The 23,695-nt window shown below is 34.1% G+C and overlaps 4 protein-coding genes across 5 annotated transcripts in view; 3 read left to right on the forward strand and 1 right to left on the reverse strand.

Annotated features, from left to right (window-relative positions):
* LOC144842764 (cGMP-dependent 3',5'-cyclic phosphodiesterase-like) overlaps window positions 1-4,693 on the reverse strand; it is a 72,723-nt gene extending 68,030 nt beyond the window's left edge. For both annotated transcript variants that reach the window (XM_078699294.1, XM_078699293.1), the window contains exons 1-2: window positions 4,418-4,693; window positions 867-956 (exon numbers count right to left, since the gene is read on the reverse strand). In XM_078699294.1, the coding sequence (XP_078555420.1) occupies window positions 867-956; window positions 4,418-4,579 (252 nt within the window). In that variant the 5' untranslated portion in view covers window positions 4,580-4,693. The remainder of the gene's footprint in view (window positions 1-866; window positions 957-4,417) is intronic.
* The window catches only part of LOC144842811 (ragulator complex protein LAMTOR1-like), a 131,866-nt gene that overhangs the window by 97,500 nt on the left and 10,671 nt on the right, over window positions 1-23,695 (forward strand). The window lies entirely within an intron of this gene.
* Window positions 7,502-13,925, forward strand: LOC144843467 (major facilitator superfamily domain-containing protein 8-like). The gene is made up of 11 exons (XM_078700252.1): window positions 7,502-7,674; window positions 9,051-9,151; window positions 9,408-9,451; window positions 9,624-9,873; window positions 10,381-10,494; window positions 10,632-10,841; window positions 11,088-11,187; window positions 11,521-11,652; window positions 12,074-12,189; window positions 12,595-12,836; window positions 13,245-13,925. Exons 1-11 carry the CDS (start codon window positions 7,502-7,504, stop codon window positions 13,539-13,541), a joined length of 1,779 nt encoding a protein of 592 aa, XP_078556378.1. The 3' UTR covers window positions 13,542-13,925.
* On the forward strand, window positions 15,969-22,299 carry LOC144843468 (major facilitator superfamily domain-containing protein 8-like). The gene is made up of 11 exons (XM_078700253.1): window positions 15,969-16,141; window positions 17,349-17,449; window positions 17,812-17,855; window positions 18,045-18,294; window positions 18,916-19,029; window positions 19,338-19,547; window positions 19,809-19,908; window positions 20,179-20,310; window positions 20,648-20,751; window positions 21,086-21,315; window positions 22,003-22,299. Exons 1-11 carry the CDS (start codon window positions 15,969-15,971, stop codon window positions 22,297-22,299), a joined length of 1,755 nt encoding a protein of 584 aa, XP_078556379.1.

A 23,695-nucleotide genomic window follows, 5' to 3' on the forward strand; every position in this document is an offset into this window, starting at 1 on the left:
TATTCACCTTTCTAACCTAGGTGTATGTAATCTACTCCATACTAATTGCCTTCTGTAGCTGGCCAATTATGGTGCAAGAACTGATGATATAAATAGACAAAAACAATTGAAACAGTAATTTATTAAAAAGGCACGCTATAGAATAGATGATTGTAATGGAAAAGGATGATTATTGGATGATCATTTCTTTTATTTTAGATATAGGCACATTTTGTTTACCTTTTTTTAAGAATATAGAAAAGAAGGAGGGTTATTATCAGGGGTAGGAACCCTCCTCAAACTACATCAACCTCTTCTATAAGATCCTATTTACACAAACCAATAGTGGTGTTAGAAGTTTGTGAGTGCCGCTTACCTGGATAAACTGACAATAGCCCATGCTCTCCTGCGGGAGGGCTTATTTTATACAAAAATCAAAATTTCCTAGAACACTCCTGGACCATACTGTTTCATCGTACCACCATCATCATTTTTTTTCGTAACATGAAGACAGGACGACGTGAAAGTATTTTTTTTTTTATAGAGGTAATCATTGAATCTACTAATAGTATTAGTAATTTATTTGTTATTGTAACTAAAATGTAAAAATCTCTGATTTATCTGTAGAGCAACAGAACGCTAAATCTGGACTCCTTTATATTGAAATAAATAAATGTAACAGATGGTATTTAGTTAAATACTTTTTATTTCAACCAATGTACTGTATATGTATTAAGTACCGCTGATTATGAGTTTATCATAGCAATGTATACTAATTATTTTTGTCTGTGATACTGATAGCTCCACGAATAATTCATATTTTGTTTTTCATTTATTCACACAGGAGTAATTAAAACTTTGAATTCAATTAATTGTGTCCTACTTACCACATCATCTAATAACATGTTGACAGCCTTGTGCAAAAAATGTCTCAAACTTGCAACATCAACCACTGCTGCTAATTCCAACAGTGCCTCCTGAAACCAGAAGCAATACTAATGAGAATGTAAATAGAATAAAGTAGGAAATCTTTAAAAGTAATTTTTATTTTTGTTGAAAATGAATTTATCTAAAGATTAAACCTTATAAATACCACCAAACACCACATATGGGTAGTGGTTTGTCAATTTGTGTATTATGTACAATTTGTTTTATACTGTATAAGGGCTCTCCCCACACAGTATTAGAGGGCTCTCCCAATATTAGGGGGCTGTACCCATATTAGGGCTCTCCACATATAAGGAAGGAGGCTCTTCCCGTATTAGCGGGCTCTCCACATATAAGGAAGGAGGCTCTTCCCATATTAGCAGGCTCTCCACATGTAAGGAAGGAGGCTCTTCCCATATTAGCGGGCTCTCCACATATAAGGAAGGAGGCTCTTCAGATATTAGGGGGCTCTACCCACATAGGAAGGGGGCTCTTCCCATATAGGAAGGAGGCTCTTCCCATATTAGGGGGCTCTCGCCATATTATTATGGGGCCTCCACATGTAAGGAAGGAGGCTCTTCCCATATTAGGGGCTCTCCCCATATAAGGAAGGAGGCTCTTCCAATATTAGGGGGCTCTCCCCATATAAGGAAGGAGGCTCTTTCCATATGAGAGGGCTCTCCACATAAGGAAGAAGGCTCTTCCCATATTAGGGGGCTCTCCCCATATTCGGGGGGGGGGGGGGGGGGGTGGCTCTATTAGGGGGATCTATTTGGTGGTTTCTAGGTTCAAGCAATGAAAGATGACGCATCAAGAGCGATGGGGAAAAGCAACAGTTGACAATGGTGCACTTGCACTTGAGACATACCAACCATCCCATACTTTTTTCTTTCCTACTACAGTATAGGTATACAGTTAGACAAAGACAAACATATCAAAAAGATATACCCTGTTGTAATTAGTAATATTAGGAAAATATGTATGCATGTTATATAATTCAACAAATAACATGAAAACAAATTTTGGAGAGAGGAAACTTAAGGAAAATACATTGACATATGTAACTCTGAGCCAGAGCTACATTTTGTGCTAAATTGGCATTATTAAATTGAAATTGTTTCATTAACAATCATCGTCTTACAAATGCTAAAAACAAAAGGCCGGTTATCCAGGTATAGTTAGCTAAAAAGACAATACACCATAAAGAATATACAGTAGTAGTACAGTACAGTATAATTGAAAAATAATAAATTAAATACAATACTTCTTTTCTATAGTGCAAACAGACAGGGAAACTACTGAAACTGTATATTAAATACTAATATTATTATTAATAATATAAGAAAGAAGAAGAAAGAATATATTTATAAAAGTGTAACTTCTTAATACTGTAGTTATATTGTAATAGTTTACTTGATTACAATAATCGCTAATGATGTCTTAAAAAGAAATTGATTAGAAGTAAACCAATTATGATGTAATCCTGATATTAAAATAACACGTACCTGAAACCGCATTCTCGATTTTAAAAATTTAATGAATTCTAAGCTCCAATTCTATAACACTACTTGTCCTTCTAAGTAATTACTTTAAGAACAAGCAAACTGGATGATTTTCAATTTATTTAGCCTCATATAATCAATTTTCACTTCATTGAAGGTGATGCTTTTAAATACAGCAAAGACAACACGAGCAGCATCAAACATCACGTTTACAAACTCCAAATACGAACATTAGGCTTTTACGATGAAATGAAAGAATTAAGAGAATATATCGGTCGGTGTGACAAAAACGGTAAACACAGATGGCAGGAACCAATTAGACTGGTTGTGTTAGATGGCTAATGTGCGTGTGGATGAAAGGTGTATTTGTGAGGATCAGAGAGAGATGAGTATAAGCATACTCATGTAAGAATTGTTATGATATTAACCATTGCAAACATACTAATGTACGTTAATTATTTAACATTAGAAGGTGTTATTAGAACGAGTTGGGCAACTATAAAAAAAAACCAAGGCTGTTGTATAATTGTTGTTGTTGAAGAATATTTATTTTAATAATTTGAAAAATAGGCCTACTAATTATTATAATAATTTTTATTAAAAAAATTATTATGAAAAAAAATGTTTATAAATAAATTCACCTGTATGAGCAGATTTGTTATTCTTTCACTCAGATGAGTTTCAACTCTGGTATCTAGCATTTAATTATAGAATTCATTTAAAAATAAAAATATTAATGGACACATAATACATTAGCCAGTACTGTAGAGTTTATACCCTGCCAGGAATTAGCAACAGTATACAAAGAATACAGTGGCATAACAGCTATGAGCGCTCACTGGATATAAACCCAGGGGCCACTTGAGTGCAAAAAGACATTAAATTAAAATCTATTAAAAAAGGCTAAAAATGCCAGAGGCCTCCAGCGTTGGAGGGCCACCTAACGCATCTCCTTCCTTGTTTTAGTACAGTGTCTTAAATATATTAATAATTTTTAACCAAATGTTTTAAGTATTTTTATGTAAAATGTACTATGAAATACATTCAAAATATTTTCCTATTGAGAACGAAATAAAAAGGGATTTGATTTTGATTTGATCTGTGTAATACGCCACTGACAGAATACCTATCAGATTGTTTGTAAACCCCCAATCTAAGAGTTCCTGTATTCAGTGAGATATTACTCTTTAGTTTGTTTTTCCCTGCCTGGGGATATTTATTATTATACTTCAATACTCACAGGAGTTCGGGATATAACACACTTGTCCTGCCTAGGGTATCAAAACTACAATACGCACCGGAGTTTATTTATTTTGCAATACAAATGATGAGAGTTAGTTTTGTGAATTAATATTATTAAAATGCTAAAGTTAAATACTGTACCATGCCGGTGTTGGTCTTAATAGTTCCAATGCAAAATACAATTGTAATTTTGAATTAATTTTATACAGTAACTTCAAAGTTTAATATTTATTACAAAGACTAAAATGACTAAAAAATGAAAAATATTTAAAGAAATAAATTCATCCAAATGTAAACTACATGTCACGCACAGCAGATGTTATCATTTTCATAGGAACATAGAAACATAATAAGAGATAGGCTAGGGCCTAATAGGCCTAGTATAACTAATAATTTTCATACTATAATAAGCCTAGCCTAGACTAAGTAGGCCTAGCCCTAGCCTAGGGTCTTCCTACCTAGCTAGGTCTAGCCTAGCCTATCTAATTAATAAGGCCTAGGCCTAGATATTTTACTTTAGCCTTTTATTTTAGCTAGGCTAGCCTCCATAGGCCTAGTTAGGGCCTACTAGGCCTTAGTACTGTAGGCCTAGGGCCTAGCCTAGCTAGGCCTCCTAGCTAGGCCTAATTAATTTGTATAAATAATGATTGATTGATACGTTTAATGCCTTTTCTGAAATTAACTTAACTAACACCTTAAAAATTTGAACCAACTTTAACAACAATTACTTGTTTTTAACCAGAGGCATGATGATTAGCCAGGCCTACCTGAAAACTCTCTTGATTGAGGAGGATGTGCAGATTGTCAGTTTCCAGGAACGGTGTCACCCTGCTGTCAGTGTCAACCTGATTATAGCCTGACAACATCCTAGCCTTCGCTCGAACGAATTGGTAAAAGGAGGTAAACATATCCCTTATAATTACAGCCATCTTTAGCTAAAATTGGCAATACTTCACTTTACAGATTTAACTTTTCTTCATTATACTTAAGGAACTGTAAGCACAATGAACAAAAATATCAGTTAACCCTGAAAATGCACAGCATTTTATTCACATCACAAGTAATTGTATATTCGCGCTGTATGAGGTTGGAATAATTTATATCGTATTATTTTCACTTCAAAACGCCCTCTATTAAATTGTGGCAAAAAGTGCATCCTAGATTTTTTTTTTTTTGTTCAATATAGATTGAATAAATGTTTGTTTAAACAATAAAAATTAATGGGTAGGATGCTCCATTTATTATCTGTGGTTGGTTGTAGTAACCCTTGTACTACTAACGCTAAATAACATTTCTGAATCGTTAGTGTCACAAAGCATAATATAACACGCGCGTGCGCGTCCAATTATTGATAAAAATTGGACAATATTCTACGCACGCGCTTTCTACTGTGATTGTCTTGCCGGTATCCTTGACGTAAAATAAGTCGTACTGTGGATATCTAAAACTTATGCGGTGTTATTTTTTAAATAGGACCGCATAGAACCTATATTAAAGTCACTAAGAACGAATTTCGGAAGCTCCATTTATTATCTGTGGTTGGTTGTAGTAACCCTTGTACTACTAACGCTAAAGTTTGATTAAATTATCAGATGTATTTTGATAAATAGATATAAGTTAGACATTAAATCTATAAATAACTTCGCAAGTCACAGTGAAAATAACTGAACATGTAAATATAGTACTCAGGCCCGTATATACATCGCACGCGGGGTTGAGACGCGTTCGGGATCTAACACAATGTGTGTCCTTCCTCCCACCAAAAAAAGGACTCTTGTGTGCAATTGTTTAGCTTGTAAGCCAATTCTCTGTTCGTTTTATTTCTAAAACTAATCAATCCCCTAATGCCTTGCATTTATTCTGCCGCAAGAGTGAAGGTAAAAGCATGTTCTCAACTTTCAAAGTAAGCCTAAGTTGAAAGTGACTATTTATATTATTTCATGTTTTAAATGTAAAGGAGTACAACGCCACCCAATTGGCAGAAAACGTTTATTTACATACAAAATATATATTAATACAAAAATAAAAAATAAATTACACATCGATTAAAACACATAGAGAAAAACAAGGCCATATACATGGCTGTAGTCGCGTGCTCAAGTTAGTATTTACCGACCGACCAACCGACCGACCGACCGACATAGGAGCTGTAGAAATGTTGAAAATCAGTAGATGAAGGTTTATTCAAATTTAATAATGTGTATATCAACAGTACATCATGTTTGATAGTAAAAAAAAAACATACCAGCCTCAATCATGGTATGTACTAATATGGCAATATGATTGTGTATATATCTATATATATTATTCGTGAAACTTCCTCACATAGTGCACTAGGGCACAATGTCACAACTATCGAGATAACGGCTATTCAAACTTATACACTGCACATTGGACTCGAGATTGGGCGTTTTGAGGTTAGTTATAACTGGTTGGAAATAATGAAACATCAAACCAACTCGATCAAACATTATTATACATTCGTTGTTCTTGTAGGCTAAATAAATTCATTTTTACTCATTTAATAACATTTATTTACAAATTCTCCTTTTTAATCCTTTCATTGATATTTGATTCGGTGTCTGCCTCCAGTAAACCACGAAGTAATATTATTTAATGACTATACAAATCACAGTAATCATAATCGTGCGATACTTCCCGAAGTAGAATCGGTCCGACTTGTTGTCAATCTCAGATAATAAACACCGTTATCATGGCTTTATTTGAAGTTCTTTCAAAATTGATTTTAATATAAACTTAGCGTGATTGCATTGCACAAGTTATACTTTGTGAAGACTTGAGTACCAACACATATCAAGTGATTTATGGTGGCAGTGACATAAAACTAAAAGGTAAGGCCATAAAGTTTATGTTATTATACTAAATTATCTTTTCATAAAAATTAATTAATTAAATATGTGAGTTTATTTATTTATCCTCTGATGATCCCACTATGATATTTATTATATCATTATCATACAACGAAACTGACAAATTTATGCCTGATGTTTAACCAAAGTTATTCATCATATTAAAAAAAAAATTAAATGTGTAATTCGTTAAGATCGAAAATCGCTATAGTTTTTTTTTTTTTTTTGTTTTTTTTATTTCTTTATTTCATATAAAACATCAAAAACATTAAACACCACCATGCCACAAGTTACCACTAGTGGCCAAAGGCCAGATTGTGGGTAACTTTTACATGCATGTACCAAGACCAATAAAAATATACAAAATAGTATAGGATAATAGTAAGGATCAAACAAAAACGTATTTCTTTAACAAGTTTAAACTGCTTTAAATTCATTGACATAAGACTTAATTAGACTTCACCAAGTTAAAGGCATGTTATAGTACAGCAGTTATTAGTGTCTCTTTCCACAAGTGAGTGGAAGAAAAAGAAAGTAATGTGATATAAAGTGGTACACCGCGTGTATGTTCTGAAATAGTTTCTCGACGTTGCAATCATCAATATACTTCTATCTTCCTCAGGGTGAAAATGGGGGGAAAATGCTTCGTAATAAAATAAATGTCTAGAACACAAAACCCCGAGTTAAATGCAAAAGTTTGAAGTCTTAAAGTTTCCTTTTATTCTATTTAATTGAGACGAATTCCTAGGTTTTTATTTCCTCCATTCTCATGTCATTAAAAAAAATTGGACGAGTTTTATCACAATAAAGCTGAAAAAAAATTAGAAATATTGTAGCAAATTTAATTGCCATGATGTCTCTCAAACTTACACGCGAAAATCCAAATGTATTATTAGGAGTGCCTCATTGATCCTACTGGTTCCATATAACTATTATCAATTAACAAAAGTGAATTTCGTTCTTTTTTTTTGTATAGAAAAAATGGCACATCCACGAACAGTGAGTGAATCTCGCTCTAGATCTGCTAGTAAACTGGAACAGAACTTGGATAATATAGGAGCTCCGCTAACCTACGGCACTGAACTGTATGATCCAAGAACAGCCCATGGAGCTGTGCTGCATGAACATGACGATTTCGGTGAACTTTCAAGAAGGTAAAAATACAATGTCAAAAAATGTGCGTGTAACCAACAGCAGAAAAGGGTATTAAATTAACAAAGAATGTTTAGTTATTAGTAGCATCTTCTAAACAATTATAACTTAAATTAGAACAATCAATGACAACATACATAGAAGCTAATGCTGATATGATATTATGATAGCCAACAAAGAACAAACATAAAAAATAGAAAGAAACCAAGATAATAAATTGAACCGGACATGAATCAAGAACACATGAATATTCCTCCTCCAAAGTTCTCCATTTACTTCTCTCTAATTTCTCAGTTTGCAATTCTTCATCAGTTGTTTTCAATATTTCCTCATGTCATCTCTCTATCCCCTCATTCTAGGCTTGCCTATTTTCGTTTTCCAGATTCTTGGTTGCCAAACCATAGTCCTGCTTATCCTGGAGTCTTCCAACGTAGCCTGCTCATCTCCACTTATTTTGAGCAATTATTGCTGGAAGCAGATCTCTGGTTCTTAATCATTTCCTCATGACTTTGCATTATTATTTTGATCCATAATAAGTGTATCCATTTGTATTTGTTTATCTTTTCTGAATCATAAGTTTCACCAAAGTTAGTCACCTAAACATTCACGTACATAGCACAAAGTTCACTGGGTGAGGGCAATTCATCCCTGCTATCGCTATCCAAAGATAAGAAGAACTTGGTCATTGCATTCCGAACTTTGTAACATCCTGGAAATACCTACAATTCAATTTTTTTCAAAAAGAGAAACTAAAACTATAGGCCTAAACTTATTTCATACATCAAGTAACACATCAGCTTCGGCTGGATGGACCACCCTTTTTTAAATATTGTTGAAATTATAATAAAATAAAATGCTATATAAATAATAGTGTTAAGGTATATTAATAATAATTAATATTTTATTTTATTTTGTATGATCTTTGAACTTTGACCCTGTCTACGATAATATCAGTGAATTGAACAAGAAAAAGAAGTAAGTATACTGCATTATTTATTTATTTATATTATATAGTTTCATTCTTGGTTATTTTATCTAAAAATGGTTAATCTCAAAAGATAATAATGCGCATGCGCAGTTTATTGAAATCTGAATCGATAAAAAAAAAACAAGAATACCATTAGAGATAACTTATCTTGAAGATAAACAACATTTGGATAACATAGAACCATAGCATTGTCTATAATAGTAATGAAACGCGCTTACTGGAACTGGAAAAGTTTTGATTTGCTATTACGTAGAGGGCGCTATTAAATACTTAAGCAAGAACTACATAGTTTTTATTACTGTGTGTACAAATAAATAATTATTGTAAATAAAAAATACTACAATGTACATAACTTGTATGTATATTAATACATATTTTTTGTTTCAAAAGGGAAATGGCGATGGCCGAGACTGGAGAGACCTCTGAAGAGTATGATGTCCGATGGCGTTCAATCTACATTACTTATCTCACTGTGTTTTTATCAAGTACAGGTACGATAACGATTGTGATTGGCCATTTGCTTGTGTCGCGCTTGGTTGTTCAAGCGACGACACTGCCTTACTATAGTGTTTTATACAAAGCAATGGAACACTTTTAAAATGACAAACTTCTTTGCACAAAATAAGTGACTATTAGAAATTAATCTTATTAAAGAAATTGTTTCTTTAACCAACTGTATGCCGAATCCATACTTCGCTAACTAACTTATTTTATTCATTTAGTAACAAATAGTATTGTATTTTTCAGGTTTTTCATTAGTCTTACCGTCTATATGGCCGTATATACAAAGTGTAAGTCCTACAACTTTATCAGCTACTAGAAATCCACCAACTTTTTTAGGAGATTTTCAGTAAAACGAATGATTTTAAGAACAGGATTGTAGAGAGACGTTGGGTTTAGACATAATTAATTTAGAATATTAGGCCTACTATTATATCCTACTATTATATTTATTTTATACAGGTTAATAGTGACGCTGGACCCGAGATCCTTGGTTGGACAATCGCTACATTCGGCTTAGCTCAGTGCATTGGTGCACTGTTCTTCGGTTGGTGGGCAGATCGTTTCAAAGTAATCAAGATAGCAATGATAGTTTCTGTTTTACTGACTATCATTGGAAACGTAATATATGCCTATGCAGCAGTCCCGAGTAACGTAACCGTCGGAATAGTGATGATAATCATCGGTAGATTTTCTGTTGGTCTTGGTGCAGGTACGTTTGTCAAAAATTTGATTAAAGAACTTGATTCTACAGCTGTCGTTTGATAGATCCTAACTGACCATCGCAAGTCATTTAGATACAACTAGACTAGTATCTAGACTTGCGATGGTCAGTTAAGATCTGTCTAATGACAGGAGATTTCCAAAGCTCTTGAAATTTAAGATTCGTCCGAACTTTTTCACCACTAAAATCCATTAATACGTACCTTCTTATAACATAATGCTTAGTTTTCCATAACACTTTCTCCTCTTTAGTTTCTTAGCTTCTTTCTCTTCATATATTTTCCATAACTGCCTCAATCCATGCATATGTCTCCTCTAATCAGCAATTTCCACACTCTTCTAACTTTTTCACTTCTCCACCAATCAGAAACCTACATATCATCTTTCTTTCACCCTTCTTTGGAATCCTGCCTCATTGACTTCACAAGTACTAAAAAAAAGGAAAACCAATTGGACAACTTGTGACAAATGCTGTATTTCGTTTTTATTTCTATAGGTGATGTCGCTTTAGGTAGAACTTATGTATCAGCAGCAACAACAATGACAGAACGAACTAAAGCTGTAGCGACCCTAAGCGCCGCCATTGCTGTCGGCTACATCGCAGGACCACGTAAGTTTAAGTTTATCTACTGTGAACTTGTCATTGGTCAAATCACTGCGTTGCGCGTACGTCCTGCATTGTTTAGTGAAAAAATTATATTAGATAAACAACAAAGATGATCTTTTAAAATATACGATTGATCTTAGTTTTGCAGACGGTATTTACTAAGATTGGCGAGGAAGGAGTGACATGGGAAGCAATTCAATTTACATTAAATATGTACACAACACCAGTTTACACTAGCGCCTTTCTTGGTATACTCAACATCATCTTGCTGGCTCTTAGATTTAAGGACTGTCCTCTATCTATTAACGAAAGTGACGACGCAGAAACCGGAGAAAACAAAGAAGGAAACCGTAAGTCTTGATTGGGGCTATGTCGCCTAATTCTATTTATGAGCAATTGTTGTTTTTTTTGTTTACATATTGGGCAGAGCTTGTCCACCGATGTCCCATGTTTCTTTGTATTGTGACTTTCTCGGACGGCTACGAAAGAGGATTGATCATAGGTAGATGGCCAGGAGACTTTAAGGTTTATAAGGTTGCAGATCATAGATATTGTTAGTGATAATCGCTGAACACAAACTATTTATTTTCTTAAAGAAACTGTTGTGGAGGAGGAGAATTTGTTAGATTGGGTAGCAGTGGGGGCGACTTGTTTCCTGTTCTGTGTGACAACATTTGTATTCGCTGCCTACGACACGTAAGTATATTGTGACGACATTATGTACGGTACTGTACTTTAACTTCAAAATCAGTTTCCATTATATAAAAGTGACTATTTTGACCCAATATTGAAAAGATAAAAATGACTATTTTAACCCAATATTGAAAAGATAAAAGTGAATAACATGACGCAATGTTGACAAGTTCAAATTACGACGTTTACGAAATGTCCTCAATTAATTATTTCTGTTAATATACAAAAAATAACCATTTTTCTAAACTTTTAAACCACTTTTGTAATTTTAATAATATTAAGTCAAAACTTCCATATGGGAAATGAAATTTGTTGTTGTTTGTGATATTTATGTAGGATTGGCACAACATTTATAATGGATATGTACGGTTATGAACCGGACACGGCTGTATTTTATCAAGGTATTCTACTTTCGGTTGTTGCCTTTGTGTTTGTAGTTGTTGTCTTCTGCCTGAAGTTTCTGAAAAGGTACGTAGGCCTACATAAGTTTGGCATTACAACTTTATCTTACAGATGAAATGGCTATAGTGCACGAAACTGCATACAAATCTAATTGTGTTGTGTACAGCCATTCGACTAGACTTTTTATGTTATTCGACGTTTCGAGTTTTGTCTGAAATCACAAGCTCAAATAGTATAAGTATGAAACGCCATATGTGCCAAACTATTTATCAAAACTGGAAACGAACCAGACTACCATTCGACGTGTAATTGCGGAATGCGGGTCAGTATTACCGTACCTTGGCGATTAACGTCCATTTTAGGTGACTCCTAACTGTTTTCTGACGATGACGAAATAAAACTGGTTTATAAATCGATATGATTATTATTCACTATTAAATAGAAGGAGGAATCGAATTATATTTCTTTGTTTTAATGATTTTGCTAGGATATTAAGTGAACGTGCTTTATTTTTGGCTGGTTTTGTTATTACTCTTGCTGGTGTGTTCATTATGATGCCATGGGGAACTAATACAATGCTGGACGAACAAGGTAAGAAAGAACGTTAAAGCATGATCAAACACTCTTTTCTCTTTCGGAGTTATAGTGTTTCAAACGGTTTAACTTTTTGCGTTCGAATAATGCGTGGTAACATTACATCGGATAGGCTCTGAACAGTTCATCGATGTTATATCGGAGGTTCATCGCATTGCTTGTATCCTTAGACAAGACACTTTACTTATGTTTGCTTTTTCCACCAAGGTGTACAAATGGGCACCTGGTAAGGTCAAAACAAAACATGCGCTGATTACTAGCTGCATTATGGGGCGGTATGTCTCCACGTTTTTGAAAAAATTCCATGGATGGGGTAATTACGTTTATAAAAGCTTTGTGAATTTAAGAAAACATTACACTGACTGCAACGCCCCGGCTGACCTGGACCCTAGAGTTAATTCCTATTCTGAATTATTTTTTCTACAGCAAAGAGAGCAGCAGAAGAGGAAGTTTCTCTTTTCAACACTGTTATCGATACCGGTGGAAATATAACATACAAGATTTGCTATCAGGAATACGGTTGGTGCGAAAACACGGCGTTCATTACCTTGCCCCAATACCTGATCGGCTTTGTTTTAAACATGGGCATAGGATATGGATTTGCTTTCATCATGGCGTCGACAATTTACTCAAAAGTTCTTGGCAATTTGAATCAGGTAAGATCATTGAGTTGATGGCTATGGTCACGGTGACCGTCTCTTTAGAGACAGTGATAATGAATTTGAAGATCATTGCGTCGATGGCAGTCCTAAACCAGGAGCCAATTCTTGTACAGTATGCCTACCATGTATCATGTCTGCTAGCTTTTATTATTGTTATTATCATAATGCCTTTTGTTGTCCATCGAATGCTCCTATTGTAGGCATTCCAAAATGGTCAACAACAGTTCCCTCGGACTCTATGATTAACAGAAAAACCATGGACAAATAAAGCCCCTATTATCAAAGATCGTATCTTTGCTATTATACGACATATGCCTATAAGGAGTTGTTGTGTATAGTATTACACAAAGTTTTTGTGATGATGGTGACAATTTTAACAATTGTTCTTTTTTTATAATTTAGGGTAAAATGATGGGGTGGCTGACTGCAGCTGCCAGTGTTGCTCGTATCATAGGCCCAATATTCATCTCTCAAGTGTACGAGTCTCAAGGCCCTCGTATGGCATTCGGCATCATGTGTATTATTGTTATTGTATCTATATTCATGATCGCCATTCTGTACGAGAGGTTTGTACCGTACGGAATGCGAGAAATCTATAAAATACATTTTGAAGATTTGAACTCGGAAAGTGACTTCGGTGACAAAAGTAAGGACAATGCAGGATTTATCGCAGACGATGAATTAGGAACAAAGTTCTGAGGCTACATACATTCCACTTTTATAACAAACAATACAAGAGAAAATAATCTGAATATTATTATATTATAGTCAATGTAAAGATTGCTTTGCAAACGACTTGTAAAAGAAATATGATTCCTTCTGGAAATGGCACAATTCATTCAATCGTTCCACGTTTTTCTCATCTTTTATAGAGTTTAAACGGGTGTTGCGAAAAGAACTATTTTGTAGATGGAGTTTATAACATATCTTTTAAAGCGTTTTAAGTAAACTTACTACACTGTACTGTACTTCTCTATTAATTGTTAATTTACTAAATACCTTGTTTCTACTGTGATTGTCTTGTTGATATCCTTGACGAAAAGGTAACTGGTTGTACCTATAATATTAAAGTCACTGAACGAATTTCAAAAGCTCTCCCATTTATTATCTGTGGTTGGTTGTAGTAACTCTTGTACTACTTGTACCACTAACGATGATTAACTTATCAGATGTATTTTTAATAAATAGATATAAGTTAGACATTAAATTATAAATAACTTCGCAAGTTACAGCGAACATAACTGAACATGTAAATTTAGTATTAGGACTAAGGACGGTTTATACAACGCACGCGGATAGGGGACACCTTCGGGATCAAACAAATTTGTTTCCAATAATGTTGAAATATAGTAGATGAAAGTTGAATAAAATTTAATATTGTATATATAAATTATACAGTACATCATCTTACGACTGCAATATTGTAACAATTTAAATTATATATTGCTTATAAATGTGAATAACAGCAGATAGTAAACAAACATACCAGCCTCAATCATGATATGTACTAATGTGTCAATTTCCTCACATAGTGCACTAGGGCACAGAGTGTTACAACTATCGAGATAACGATTATACAAACTTAATACATTGGACTGGGCGTTTTGAGGTTAGGTATGACTGTTTCGAAATTATGGAAAATAAAACCAACTCGATCAAACATTATTACATTCATTGTTTTTTGTAGGCTTAGATAACGTCGTGCGACGTTTTTTTAAAAAGTTAATGTTTTCATAAAATTTATTTACATACTTTGCTCCTTTGGTCGAGATTTTATACGGTGTCTGCATTCACTAAACCATGACGTGATATTAATCAATGACTATACTAATCACAGTAACCATAATCGTGCGATACTCCCCTAGTAGAATCGGTCCAATTTTTTGTCAATCTAATAATAGATAATAATAAACAATCTAAACATAAAGAAAATAAACACTGTTATCATGGCTTTATTTGACGTTTTTCCAAAATTATTGCACCAGTTATACTTTGACAAGGCTTGAGTACCAACACATATCAAGTGATTTATGGTGGAAGTGTCATCAAGTATAAAAGGTAAGGCCATAAACTTATGTTATTACTTAATTATCATTTCATAAAATGTAATCAATCAAACATATATTATAAGTTCATTTACCATTAATTAGCCTCTGATCACCACTAATATTATCGAAACTGACGGATTTATGTATGATGTTAAACCAAAGTTATTCATCTACTTAAAAAAAAATAATTAAATGTGTAATTGTTATGGTAACATTCGTTAAGATCGAAAATCGCTTTGGAAGGATCAAACAAAAACGTATTTCCTTACCAAGTTTAAACTTCTTTTAATTTATTTAAATAAGGCTATACATTTAAAGACTTAACTAAGTTTAAAAAGGCATTTTATAGTACAGCAATTATTAGTGTCTCTTTTCATTCGAGTGGAAGAAAAAGAGTAAAAAATGTAATATAAAGTTTGTGGTACACCGCGTGTGTCTTCTGAAAAAGTTAAGTTTCTCGACGTTGCAATCATCAATTTACCTTTCTTCTCATTTCTTTTCATAAAAACTGTTTTATATTTAATTAAGTTTTTTGTTGTTGTATATTTTGATTAAGACAGGACCACAATGTAAAACAGATACACTGTTATCTGATTGTTTTATCCTGTATAAATATATTATTTATTATTATTATTATTATTATTACTTCGATGTTCGTCAGGGTGAGAATGGAAGGAAAATGCTTCGTAATAAATAAAATGTCTAGAACACAAAAGCCCGAGTTAAATGCAAAAGTTTGAAGTCTTAAAGTTTCCTTTTATTCTATTTAATTGAGATGAGTTCCTAGGTTATCATTTTCTCCATTAGTATCAACAAAGTTGGGGCGAGTAGGCCTATCACAAAATGGACATAATAAAGCTGAACACATTTAAGAGACATTGTAGCAAATTCGTTTGCCATGATGTCTCTCAAACCATGGATAAATATTTATCCATGCTCGCTCACACATACAGGCGAAAAAATATTTCAAACGTATTGTTAGGCGTTTTTCATTTATCCTACAGTACTGGCTCCTACAACCCAACTATCACTGACAAAACTGAATTTCGTTTTCCTGGTTTTTTTTTGTATAGAAAAAATGGCTCATCCACGAACAGTGAGCGAATCACGCTCTAGATCTGCTAGTAAACTGGAACAGAACTTGGATAATATAGGAGCTCCGTTAACCTACGGTACTGAACTGTATGATCCAAGAACAGCCCATGGAGCTGTGTTGCATGAACATGAAGATTTCGGCCAACTTTCAAGAAGGTAAAAGTATTAATTTGCATGTAACCACCAGCAGAAAAAGAGTGTTAAATTAAGGAAGAATATTTGGTAAATAGCATCTGCTAAATAAATGTAACAAAATATCTTTGTTCTTTATGTTGACTGACAATTATAACTGTATAAGAACGATCGAAAAACATTACGGACAACACACATTGAAGCTATGCTTAAAATACCGATAGCCAACTAAGAACAAACAGAAAAAAGCAATAACCAAAGATAATACATTGAACCCGATTGCTTCTTCAAGATTTGGCAATCCACTACAGGACATATCCCTCCTTCAAAGCTCTCCACTTACGTTTTTCTTTTGCAATTCTCAACCAGTTGTTTTCATATTTCTTCAGGTCATCTCTCCATCTCATTCTGGGCTTGCCTCTTTTCCTTTTCCCTATCCTTGTTATCCCGGAGTCTTCCAATGTGGCATTTCTAGGTCACCTCCAATTATTTTGAGCAATTTCTTATCTTTTCCTTATTACTTTGATCCCTAATAAATCTATTGTTACGTAATCCATTTGTATTTGTTTATCCTTTCTGAATAAGTTTCACCAAAGGTATTCACTTAAACATTCACGTACATGGCCAAAGTTTACTACTGGATGAGGGCAATGCATCACTGCTATCGCTATCCAAAGATAAGAAGAACTTAGCCATTGCCATTTTCAAAATGAGAAACTAAAAATATAGGCCTAAACATAATTATTTTATACATTAAGTAACATATCAGCTTCGGCTGTATGGACCACCCTTGTTAAATATTGTTGAAATATAGTAAAATAAAAATGCTATATAAAATATAATGTTAAGGTACATTTATAATAATAATTAATATTCTATTTCATTTTGTATAATCTTTGAACCTTGACCTGTCTACGATAATATCAGTGAATTGAACAAGAAAAAAAAGTAAGTACTGCAGTATTTAGTTATTTATATTGCTAGTTGGCTAGTTTGGTTATTCTTTCTAAATTGTTTATTTCGAAAGATATTAATGCGCATGCTCACTTCATTGAAATCTGAATCGATTAAAAAAAAATAATAGAATAACCTTTTTTTGCTTTGCTATTACTTAGAGGAAGCTATTGAATGCTTCAGCAAGAGCTACGAAGTGTTCTGTGTGTACAGCTAAATAAGTATTCTAAAAAAACTGCAATGTACATAATCCGTATTTATGTTAATACCTATTAAGGGACATGGCAATGGCCGAGACTGGTGAGACCTCTGAAGAATATGATATCCGATGGCGTTCAATCTACATCACGTATCTCACTGTGTTTTTATCAAGTACAGGTACGATAACACTTAATCCTGGACGAAACATACGTAGATACATCCATAATTATTACTCCATGATACATCAAAATAGTTCGGATGGTCCAATGCGCTTTGATTGGGCATTTGTTTGCGACGCGCTTGATTAAGTTGTTAAAGTGGCAACATTGCCTTACTATAGGCCCAGTGTTTTATATAAAGCAAGAGAAATTAAGATGCGTAACCGAAAAATCTAATGAAACATTTTTTTCAAATGATCTTTTTTGCGCACAATAAGTGACGTTTAGAAATTAAACTAATTAAAGAAATTGTATCTTTAACCAACATCAGACCTATGCTAAATTATATTCTTAAATACAAATAGTATTGTATTTTTTCAGGGTTTTCATTAGTCTTGCCGTCTATATGGCCGTATATACAAAGTGTAAGTCCTACAACTTTATCAACTACTAGATATCCACCAATATATTATTTTGGAGATTTTAGTAAAACTAGTGATTTTAAGAACAGAATTGTAGAGAGAAGTTAGAGTCATAAAGATCCACGTTTAGACATGTTTTAATTTGAAGTTCGACTCGATTATTAGGCCTATTATTATAATTATTTTATACAGGTAAATAGTGACGCTGGACCCGAGATTCTCGGTTGGACAATCGCTACATTCGGCTTAGCTCAGTGCATCGGTGCACTGTTCTTCGGTTGGTGGGCAGATCGTTTCAAAGTAATCAAGATAGCAATGATAGTCTCTGTTCTACTGACTATCATTGGAAACGTAATATATGCCTATGCAGCAGTCCCGAGTAACGTAACCACCGGAATAGTGATGATAATCATCGGTAGATTTTCTGTTGGTCTTGGTGCAGGTATGTTTGTCGAAAAATTTGAATAAAGAACTTGATTCTACAGCTTTCGTTATGTAGATCCTAACTGACCATCGCAAGGCATTTAGCTACAACTAGACTTGTATCTAAATGACTTGCGATGGTCAGTTAAGATCTGTCTAATGACGGGGGATATTTTAGGCCCTTCTCAAAAGATTTCCAAAGCTCTTGACAGTTAAGATTCATCCGAAATTTTTCACCACTAAAGTTCATCAATTATATTCCTATAACATAATGCTTAGTTTTCGATAGCATTTTCCACTCTTTAGTTCTTTGCTTCCTTTTCTTTCGAATACCTTTTCCATAACTGCCTCTCCATTCAACATCCATTCAACAATCTCATTTACTATGCATACGTCTCCTCCAATCAGCAACCTCCACACTCTTCTACTTTTACACATTTTCACCAATCTGAAACCTACAAACACAATCTTTCTTTCCCTCTTTTCTGTAATTCTGCCTCATTGACTTGACAAATAGCTCTAAAAACAAAAGAAAAGTTACTCAAATTAAAACCAATTGGAAAAAATAGAAAAGTACATCAAGTACAATTTATACATTTTATGTAACTTGCCACAAATGCAGTTTCGTTTATTTCTATAGGTGACGTCGCTTTAGGTAGAACTTATGTATCAGCAGCAACAACAATGACAGAACGAACTAAAGCTGTAGCGACCCTAAGCGCCGCCATTGCTGTCGGCTACATCGCAGGACCACGTAAGTTTAAGTTATTTTAGAAATATTCAATTTTTCAAACCAACAATTAGTAAACTAACCTTCTTGACAGTTTCGCTGTCCTGATCGGACAGCTTCTTCAGAAATAATGACGATCTATCATCAAACAGATTCTGTTTAATGACAGGGTCATACACGTGACTGAGTAAGTAAGTTTAAGTTTATCTACTGTGAACTTGTGATTGGTGAAATCACTGCGTTGCGCGTACGTCCTGCATTGTTTATATTAGTGAATGTATTATTAGATAGAAAAGAAGAGATGATCATTTAAAATATACGATTTATCTTAGTTTTGCAGACGGTATTTACTAAGATTGGAGAGGAAGGAGTGACATGGGAAGCAATTCAATTTACATTAAATATGTACACAACACCAGTTTACACTAGCGCCTTCCTTGGTATACTCAACATCATCTTGCTGGCTCTTAGATTTAAGGACTGTCCTCTATCTTTTAACGAAAGTGACGACGCAGAAACCGGAGAAAACAAAGAAGGAAACCGTAAGTCACCTAATTCTTTTTATGAGCAATTGTTGTTAATTTTGTTTACAAAGTTGGCAGAGCTCTTCCACAAATGTTTACGAGCTAGTGTGAAAACTCCCCAATGTTCTATATTTCTTTACATTGTGACTTTGTTCGACGGCTACACGAAAGAGGATTGCTCATAGGTAGTTAGCTAGGGGACTTTAAGGTCTATAAGGTTGCAGATCATGGATATTGTTAGTGACAGTTGATGAACACAAGCTACTTATTTTCTTAAAGAAACTGTTGTGGAGGAGGAGAATTTGTTAGATTGGGTAGCAGTGGGGGCGACGTGTTTCCAGTTCTGTGTGACAACATTTGTATTCGCTGCCTACGACACGTAAGTATAATGTACTATAAAGTACTTTTACTTTAACTTCAAAATCAGTCTCCATTAGATAAAAGTGAATAATATGACGCACTGTTGAAAAGTTAAAATGTCGACGTTACGCATTGTCCTCAATTAATTATTTCTGTTAATATACATACAATCGACACTCCTCTAAGATTGTTACTCCTCACTCATGAGAATTCAACACAGGTAAGATAAAACGAAACAAACACCCATTAAAAGTTGAAAACGAAATGTTGTTTTTGATCTTATGTATAGGATTGGCACAACATTTATAATGGATATGTATGGTTATGAACCGGACACTGCTGTACTTTATCAAGGTCTTCTACTTTCGGGTGTTGCCGCTGTGTTTGTAGTTGTCGTCTTCTGCCTGAAGTATCTGAAAAAGTACGTACTTTGTTTGGCATTATAGGTGTATTGTACATAAAATAGCACGAAACTGCACATAAATCTAATTGTATTGTGTACAGCCATTCGACTAGACTTGCCCAAGTCTGTATTTATTGTCGTTTTTTTATGTTAGTCGACGTTTCGAGTTTAGTCTGAAAATACAAGCTCAAGTAGTATACGTATGAAACGCCATATGTGCTGTTTTTCTGACGATGACGAAATAAAATTGGTTATATCAATCGATAAGATTACTATTCACTATACAATATAAGGAGGAATCGAATTATCTTTCTTGTTTTTTGTTTATTTGTTTTTTGTTTTTTGTTTTTGCTAGGATATTAAGTGAACGTGCTTTATTTTTGGCTGGTTTTGTTATTACTCTTGCTGGTGTGTTCATTATGATGCCATGGGGAACTAATACAATGCTGGACGAACAAGGTAAGATAGAACACTAAAGCATGTTTCTGCGTTCAAATAATGTGTGGTAACATTACAGGCATTTGAGGTATATCAGAGGTACATGGCATTGTATCTTAGGTAAGGCATTTTACTTACGTTTGTCTTTCTCCGCCTTTAGTGTACAATGTATATACATTTGCGCTGATCACTATAAATGCAGCTATAGCTGCAATGTGAGAGTATGTTTCCACTTGTTTTAAAACAAATGACTTGGGTAATAATTTGAAGCAGTTATAGATGCGCTGCATTTAAGCGCTACACGACAAAATTATCCTGATCTGGATTTTCTTATTCTGAATTATCTTTTCTACAGCAAAGAGAGCAGCAGAAGAGGAAGTTTCTCTTTTCAACGCTCCTATCGATTCCGGTGGCAATATAACATACAAGATTTGTTATCAGGAATACGGTTGGTGCGAAACCACGGCGTTCATTAGCTTTCCTCAATACCTGATCGGCTTTATTTTAAACATGGGCATAGGATATGGAATTTCTGTCATCATGGCGTCGACAATTTACTCAAAAGTTCTTGGTAATTTGAATCAGGTAAGATCATTGCGTTGATGACTAAAGTCACGGTGACCGTCTCTTTAGAGACAGTGATAATGACAAAGGTCTTGGGAATTTGAATTATAAGGTAAGAATATTGCGTCTATGGCTAAAGTCACGGTGACCGAATTTTTAAGAGACAGTCATGTCCTAAACCAGGTGCCAATTCTTGTACGGTAATCATGACTGTCTGAGCTGAGTCCCACTAGAGTGAAAAAAAACCCTACAGTAGAAGTGTGGGCAGTCGCCCTTATGTGGAAAGCCCACAGAATGAACAACAATAGCGCCCTCAGCCGTAGACTTGCCCCCCCCCCCCCCCCACCAAGTCTGTATTTATTTTCTTTTTATGTTAGTCCACCAGACGACGTTTCGATTTTTGTCTGAAATTACAAATTTACAAGCACAACGTATGAAACGCCATATGTGCCAAAATATTAATTTTTTTTACTAATATTAAGTCAAAACTCCGTTGGGAACTCAGACTACTTCAACCACTATGATGGACATAATGAAGTCCCTATTATCAAAGATCGTATACGATCTTTACTATTATACGACATATTTCACCAGCACGGCTCTGATACCGCTCGTATAGGCCTATAAGGGGTTGTTGTGTATAGTATTACACACAGTTTTTGTGATGATAATGACAATGTTAACAATTGTTCTTTTTTTACAATTTAGGGTAAAATGATGGGGTGGTTGACCGCAGCTGCCAGTGTTGCTCGTATCATAGGCCCAATATTCATCTCTCAAGTGTACGAATCTCAAGGCCCTCGTATGGCATTCGGGATCATGTGCCTTATTGTTATTGTATCTATATTCATGATCGCCATTCTGTACGAGAGGTTTGTACCGTACGGAATGCGAGAAATCTATAAAATACATTTTGAAGATTTGAACTCGGAAAGTGACTACGGTGACAAAAGTAAGGACAATGTAGGATTTGTCGCAGACGATGAATTAGGAACAAAGTTCTGAGGCTACATAAATTCCACTTTTATAACAAACAATACAAGAGAAAATAATCTGAATATTATTATATTATAGTCAATGTAAAGATTGCTTTGCGAACGACTTGTAAACAGAAATATGATTCCTTCTGGAAATGGGAAAATCATTCAATCGTTCAATGTTTTTTTCATCTTTTAGAGGTTAAACGGGTGTTACGTAAATAACTATTATTTTAAGTAAGCTTACTACAGTACTGTACTTATCTATTAATTGTTAATTTACTAAATACCTTGGTTTTCCTTAGAATTATTTAATTTCATGCGCACCAAAAGTAATAATAATTGATGTTTTTCCTTAATATACAGCAGCTGGAAATCAAACATTTAGTGACGGCGCCCTCCTAGTTTATATAGGATACATACATACATTAATATTAATGATAAAAAAAGAAACGAACGTATGAATATATATATACATATAGGCCTAATTCTTGTATATATTGCTATACATATTATATTTGCAAACATAAACCGTGACTGTAAGATTGAACCTATAGTGCTATTTGGACATTTGAACATTTCTTCTCTGAACGATTTCAAAATACATATTAATAATAACATTTTGTCTTTGTATATGATATACGCTTCAAAAAATAGTCTAACGCCATCACATCATCATTATGACGCGTTTCGAATGCGTTTGAAATGAACGAATTCAATGCACACACAAACAAAAAACAATTGAAAAGTCTTCATGTCAAAGTCATCACATCTTTTAAACTGTAACGATTTGCATGAAACTGAGAAAGGAGAAAGTATTCAATCGCCACATACGATGAATTAGACTTGTCCTAAGTCTGTGGTTATTGTCTCCTTTTTTATGTTAGTTCACCCATGGTGTAATTTTATACCTCCATGTTCGATTTTTTGTCGAAAATGTGAGCTTAATCAATCAATCAATAATCAATCAATAAATAGTAAATTCATTTCTAAAAAAAAAAAACAAAGTACAGATAACATTTAAAAAAAAAAATAGATAATAAATGAGAAAAGGGGTACCCCACTGGAAGCTTAAGCTTTGAAATGTGGGGTCCAGGCAACATATTGACATATTGCTTGAGCTCGAGTATTATACGTATGAAACGCCATAAGTGCAAAAATATTTATCTTTTTACTAATTTCCGTCTAGAAGCTAGACTAACGATAAGTGAACCCTCCTTGTGTACATCTTTATTTAGGGGATACATTCATCATTTGAAACGAGTGAAAGGTAATAGGCCTATATGTTTTGAAACCGAGCATATACCCTATTCAGAAGAGAACTCACTAAGAGGACACATTCCCTTGAATCGAGTGAGGGGTAAATACATACTTTGTTTCATCGTGTTTCTAATTTACATTCATTACGTTCAGTTATCGTTAGC

The sequence above is a fragment of the Antedon bifida genome, chromosome 5 (genome assembly GCF_963402885.1).
Source record: "Antedon bifida chromosome 5, ecAntBifi1.1, whole genome shotgun sequence".
Taxonomy (NCBI): Eukaryota; Metazoa; Echinodermata; class Crinoidea; order Comatulida; family Antedonidae; genus Antedon; species Antedon bifida.